The sequence below is a fragment of the Oryzias latipes genome, chromosome 22 (genome assembly GCF_002234675.1).
Source record: "Oryzias latipes chromosome 22, ASM223467v1".
NCBI classification, from domain to species: Eukaryota; Metazoa; Chordata; class Actinopteri; order Beloniformes; family Adrianichthyidae; genus Oryzias; species Oryzias latipes.
The window spans coordinates 21,452,074-21,458,396 of record NC_019880.2 but is presented as its reverse complement, the minus strand read 5'-3'; the positions used below and the strand labels follow the sequence as shown (position 1 = coordinate 21,458,396).

General features: G+C 45.0%; 1 protein-coding gene across 1 annotated transcript; it reads left to right on the top strand.

Moving 5' to 3' along the window:
* The first annotated feature begins 206 nt into the window (after nt 1–206).
* Nucleotides 207–3,445, top strand: LOC101175526 (radial spoke head protein 3 homolog). The gene is made up of 8 exons (XM_004082691.3): nt 207–388; nt 697–778; nt 849–954; nt 1,044–1,189; nt 1,315–1,518; nt 1,793–1,955; nt 2,047–2,133; nt 3,226–3,445. The coding sequence occupies exons 1-8, from the start codon at nt 303–305 to the stop codon at nt 3,297–3,299; spliced, it is 948 nt and encodes a 315-aa protein (XP_004082739.1). The 5' UTR covers nt 207–302; the 3' UTR covers nt 3,300–3,445.
* The last annotated feature ends 2,878 nt before the right edge of the window (nt 3,446–6,323 follow it).

Here is a 6,323-nt window from a genome sequence, read left to right as displayed (position 1 = left end):
GATTCTGAAAATAAAAGTATTGTTATGTTATGTTAAAATATATAAAGGAGAAGACAAAAAAACTATATTTAAAAAACAAAACAAACTTAGAGGACGTGATTAATTTTCAAACAAAAAAGCACAAATTGTTCCAGTGTTATTTTTTTCCTCGGTGTGTATTTTGTCAAGTTTTCGCGTGGCTGTAGATGACGGAAATGACGTCACATTGTCGCTTTAACTTCCTGGAGACGGTTGCTACAACAGACCGAGTGGCCGTTGGCGTCCGTTGAGACGCCGCAGCAGCGCGTGACCGTTTCCAAAAAATGGACGGCGGCAGAATGTACGTGTTCTCGAGTCGCCCCCGAGTCGTGGAGGATCCGTGGAAGCCCCGGTGGTCTCCGTCTGAACGGTAAAGCCCCCCGCACACGTGCGCATGCGCGCTAGGAGGGAGTAGTACAGTTGGAGTCAGCTTGGGGAAACAGTAAACAGATTGCGACAAAAGAGCTTTGATTTGAGGGAAATCTTGTCAAAAGAAGTTATGTGTGAAACAGTTTGCTTTAGGGCTTAACGATGGCTTTACACTGACAACAGTTCAATAACACAGTCCTGTTTCTATGGCAGTGTTACTGTAGCACACATTTCAATCATGCTCTTGCATTAAAGACAAATGTGAAACTGCCTCACTGCGTTTCATGCGGCTCTTACCTGATGATGCAGGATGCAGCAGAAGCATGGAAACATTATGAGGGATCCGCGCGTTTTCAGAGGAATCGCCTCCTCCCAGCCCCTCAAGTTTGCAGTAAGTCCAGTGCTCTTCCTGTATTTGTCTGTGCACCAGCTGATCCTACTCTGCTGACATGCTTACACAGGAGGAGAGCACAACCAGAGCCGTCGGTCCAAAACAGGCCAGGAGGAAGTTCAGAGCCAGAACTCCTGAAGCTGTTCAGGGCAGGAAACACGTGGATGTTCAGACAGGTAAAGCACTGCACTCTGACGAACCTCCGTTTCACCAGAGTGCCTCACAAAAACGGAGATGTTTTCTCCTCCCTTTGGTTCTCATGCAGAAAGTTACCTGGAAGAACTGAGCGACATTCCTGAGGTCAAGGAGACTGAGTGTCAGACTGACGCTTTTCTGGACAGACCTGAAACTCCCCTCTTTCTAGCTGCAAAAACTGGCAAAGATGCTGCAACTCAGATATATGAGGGAGACGTGGGTCCTTTTTGTTTTAGGAATTGACCAAAGCTGCTGTACTTTTGTGTGGTGTCTGCGTTTCTGAAGAAACAGTTGCTGCTTTCACGAATATGCTGAACGCTGACTCCACCTGTGCTGTGCAGCTGTTTGACTTTGAGGAGGAAGTGCAGCCCATCCTAGAAATCCTGGTGGGGAAGACGCTGGAACAGTCTTTGCTGGAGGTCATGGAGGAGGAGGAGCTGGCTGCACTGATGGCCCAGCAAAGGGCCTTCCTGGAGCGCCGGAATAACGAACTCCCAGAGGTCCATCGGCTTGAGGAGCAGGAGCGACGCCGGCGTGAGGAGAGAGTACGCACCTCCTTCACACTGCCTTATAATTATTGTCTTTATTTCTGACCCAAACATGCAGAAGGAACTTTTTTCAATCAGAAAGAAACGTGAAAGAAACTAATCACAAAGAAACCAAGAAAATCTTTTACAGACCTATTATGTTGGAAAGCTGCAACATTTTCACAGCTTTGAAATAAAACTTCATCAAAGAATAATGTCACTTCAGGCCAGCAGACGACAAATGAGGTAAAGGTACGTTCTAATCAAAGTGATCAGACTGATCTGGTCTCAGGAGCGCAGAATGGCAGAGCAGAGGAGGGCGTTGGAGGAGGAGAAGGAGGTGGCAGAGAAGATTGCAGCTCGTGCGCTAACCCAGCAGCAGCTGGCTGACCTCGTGCCTTCAGTCTTGGCCTCACTGAGGAGGGAGGGTTACTTTTATGACCCCGTGGAGAGAGGTGAGGCCGCGTCCAGGCGGCTCCAGAAGCTGCATCAGTGCTGAGCGTGAAGATCTGTACAAAATGATGACAACGTTTTTGTCATTTTCAGATGTCGAGACACATTTCTTCCCACGTCTCATGGATGATGTTGAAAGCATTTTACAGAAGAACTGCAGAGTGAGGGAGCTTCTGGACGGTCAGACACTTTGTTTCATTTGTTGCTCTTTATGGTTTGGAAATCTAGTTTGCTTTTGGTTTTCAAACCTTGAGTGTGGCCCATGCCTTCGTGTTGTCCAGACTGAATGATTGCAGCTCAGATTTATTTGTGGGGCAAAGAGGTTTGACCACATAACACCCATCTAGGTCTCTTTGAACTGGCTGTCAGTGCAATACTTGGTTTTATTCAAATTCAGGTCCCTACTTTAAACCCCTGGCAGGTACTTGAAAGTACCCCTTCTTACTTTTCCGGCCTGCTTTTCAAATACTCCCCCCTAAAGTCCTTACGCTCCACCAACCAGTTTGTGTCAATGGTTCCCAGAACTAAAGGTAAGTTTGCCATGTTGGCTCCTAAACTATCAGCATTTCTAGAGGTCACGCCCTCGGAGAGTTTTAAAAAGAATTGTTCCTCCATTCCAGCGCTTTGGCATCATCCTCGCCCTGGTTTTATGCTGGATTGAATCTCTGTTTTCATTTGGTAATGTTTATTCTTTTATGTCTTATGATTGTACAATGTTTTGTTCTCCCTGTTGACAGCACTTTGGGCCTCTTGGCTGGTAGTGGAAGGTGCTTTATGAATAAATAAATGAGGAAGAAAAGGTTTTGCACAAGTTCTGCTTCCGTAATTCAGTTGAATTCAGTTCATGTTTGAAGCCCCAATTCCAACCAGATGTTAGTTTATGCAGCTGGGCAAAGAAAGCAACAAACATTCAATGAATGAAGTCCTTATCCTGTCACTGTCACATTCACTCCAGATTCTCAGGACTCAGTTGAGTCCTTTAAGGCCAAATGATCCCAACAGTCTTGGAAAAACAGGTTGTGTAGGATTTCCTGGGTGTGATTCTTGATGGATTAGGAACCAGGAGTCTGTGACCAGCAGGGGGCGCTTTGCCTCTTTCAGTCACTTTATCATGACTGTTGGAGGAATCCACCTAATAACAGAAATGAGGCGGGTGTGTACAGAGCTAAAGCCATCTGATGTGACTGTCAATCCCAGCTGCTGTAAGTTAGGAGGAACTGAACAGTCTGATGGGTAGAATGAGTCTTCAGCCTTTTCCATTTTGTGTTTTAGAAATCATCTATGACGTCACTCAGAAAAGCCTGGAGACGCTTGAAGAGCTGGAGACCAAAGCATCCGACCCCTGAAGCTGCTGATATCATAAAGATCCGTGTGAAATGCTCTCAGTCAGGAACCGTTCAGCCCTGTGTTCTTTAGATTTGTGCTGAGTCAGCAGTCAAAGGAGGAAAATCAGAATTCCACATGCAATAGTAAAGTTTTATGTTCAGTCGTATTCTTTTCTTTTTTTCATTTGTGTAACTACAGAACATTCAGGTCAGAAGCTCTGGATAGCTTTAGATCAGCTCCTTTGGTTCCCCGTCTTCCTGCTTGTCCTGTGCACACGGGGCTGCTGGGGCAACACACAAAAACATCAGGGTCATTCCTGAAACCGGATGGGAAACCTGGCATGTTTTGGATTCGACTCTGGCTTTACAGTTGACGTTAGAAATGTTTAGTTAGAGAGCAAGAAGAAGGGAAAAACAAACTGCAGGAGTCTCTCACAGGGTCGGCGGGCTGATCTATGATGGATGACTGGATCTGCAGACTCCATATCTGAAGGACACATTCACCAACCCTGAGCGAGGTGGCACGGGGGTGTAGTGGTTAGCACTCCCACTTTAACAGTGGAAGTTCAAATCCTCACTGGGACTTTTCTTTGCATGTTCTCCTTGTGTGTTCATGGGTTTTGTGGCGTATAAATGGCGTTTACTTGTAATCGCCATTTACCCGCCACAAAACCCATGAATGGTTCAACGGCCCAAAGCGCTTTACAGTCATCCAGTCACACACTGATGGCGGCTCCGCTGCCGAACACTGGCGCCAACTTTCCACCAGAGGCAAAGTGGGGTTCAGTGTCTTGCCCAAGGACACTTTGTGCAAGGTGGGAATCAAACCTGCAATCTTACGATCAGGGGTCGAGCGCCCTACCACTTTAGCGGCGTACAGCTGTCCCAAAGTTTAGTACATCAGAGGAAAGAGGACTTCGGCAGCGCCAACAACAACTGTTGTTTTGGAGCGGAAATGATGTCATCAGAACCTCCACCACCCAGTGTCAATCACGACCTGGCAGCCAATAGGCTGAAAGCCCCACCCCCACACAAAACTGGGTTCAACTCTGAAAATGAAAGCTGTGAATTGAAACTGAGGCTTGAAGGGAAACAGGGAGAGAAACAGCAAGACAAAAAATGAAAGTAAAAAAATGCAGCTGTGTTTTTTTATTTGCTAACAGCTTTAGGTTTATGGTTTTTTTGTTTAATTTGAGTTTCAAATTGTATTCTTTTTCTTTTCAAATGTTCAATATTTCTTTCTAATTTAAAAATCAGCTCATCATTTATCTTTTCATCTTTCAATCCGTTTTTTTTTAATATTTCATCATTGTGTACTTTAGAGTTTAAACTGTTAGAATCTGCTGTTTTATTGACTTCAAGCCGCTGCTGCTTTGACCCCATACATGTGCTCCAGAGCGAGTGGGACTCAGATGGAGGCTTGAACAGAGCAGGAGGAGGAGGAGCATTGATGCTGGCAGCTATTGAGACATGAACTCAGTATCAGACTGAGGACCTTTTAGGAGATGCAGTCCTGCAATGAGGGCTTTTGCTGCAGGTCTTTTCAGTCGGGATAAACAGCAGCCGAGTGATGCCTTGCCTGTAAACGAGCATCAGCTTCTTGGTGCACAGTCGCTGGATTTCCTCACTGAAGGGAAAAAGCAGAAATACCAAACTGCCGAAAGACTCGTTCATTTTCCATCTTCTAAACTGAATGTGGATGTCATTGAGCTCACAGAAAACTGACCTGTCTGCTGCATCAGAACAACCAGTGGCGGTTTTTGATATGGGCGATGTGGGCGGTCGCCCAGGGCGGCACTTCATAGGGGGCGGCATTTGCCGTGCCTGAGGCGTTACACCTAATGTGCTACATACAAAAGAATACCTCAGAGTGAAACAACGTAAAACAGGCACATGAAAAGGAATTAGGCAGAACAAACACCCGTGCTCAACCCAATTTCGAAAAAAGCAGGCAATGGAGATTATTTCCCACAATTCTTTGCTCCGACACAGCAGACCCGATGCGCACGTGACCACCGCCCTCTGTTGCAAGACGCTTGCGGCCACACCTCCTTGCGGTAGTCTTTGGAACATAAGTCAAAAAACTCGAGAGGGGAGCGCAACTCGCCGGTGGCTGGCTGAATCACACTAACAGGTGATTGGGAGTCTTTTTCTATCTGACAATCAACTCTGAGCCGCAGCTGCGCCTCCCGTCATAGAGACGGAGCCGCGTGTGTCAGAGGGAAGGGGAGGGGGGGAGGGGGGATGAGCGCAGACCATTTTTTTGGAGGATTTCTACTGTTGGTGTTGCACAAATTTAGGGAAATGCCAAATATTTTTGGAGTAATCCCACTGATGAGTTCTAAGATTTAGTCTTTAATGTTTTATAAGACCTAAACATATTAATCACAATAAGTTTTATTTTTTAGATCTAATCCCTCTGATATGTTTCACAAAGACACACACAGGACGTCACACATTAAGAAATTATTGCTAAAAATGAAGCAGGAGTCCAGCTCTAAAAAAAAATTCTCTAAAAAATGATGAAAGAGCAAAGAAAAAGGAATTATTTGATATAATTTCTTATTAATATTTCCAGGCTTTCTTTGCTTTTTGTCCTGCAGCATGTTCATATTTGTATAATTTTGACAGAAAATATTTATATGGAGAACAAAAAATTACAACTTATTTAAGGTTTAACTTGTGTTCCTGTTTTTATTCATATTTATGTTCAAAAAGTTCAGTTTAAAAGGTTTAAAAGTTTAGCTTTAGTGTGTTCAGTAAACATTTATCTTCTTCGGCCCAAAACCTTAAGCGTGTTTTTAACTTAGGCCCCTGTGTGACTGAGTTTGACCCCCCTGTAATATGAGTCTAGAAAATTCATGCATTTTTTGTGTAAAATGGCTAAATAGAAGATAGGGAACACAGCAGGATGTTGTCAAATTATGTATGTGTGTGTGGGGGGGGGGGCGCTGGTGGGGTTACTCGCCCAGGGAGTAAGTTAGTGTAGAACCGCCACTGAGAACAACAGACACAACACATTTACATGTCCTCCCCCTGATGAAT

Excerpts from the sequence above, each read along its gene's own strand:
- LOC101175526 (XM_004082691.3), top strand. The coding sequence starts at position 303 with ATGGACGGCGGCAGAATGTACGTGTTCTCGAGTCGCCCCCGAGTCGTG. Across the intron at positions 1,190-1,314 it reads CTCAGATATATGAGGGAGAC|CTGTTTGACTTTGAGGAGGA; the intron begins GTGGGTCCTTTT and ends TGTGCTGTGCAG. Across the intron at positions 2,134-3,225 it reads AGTGAGGGAGCTTCTGGACG|AAATCATCTATGACGTCACT; the intron begins GTCAGACACTTT and ends TTTGTGTTTTAG.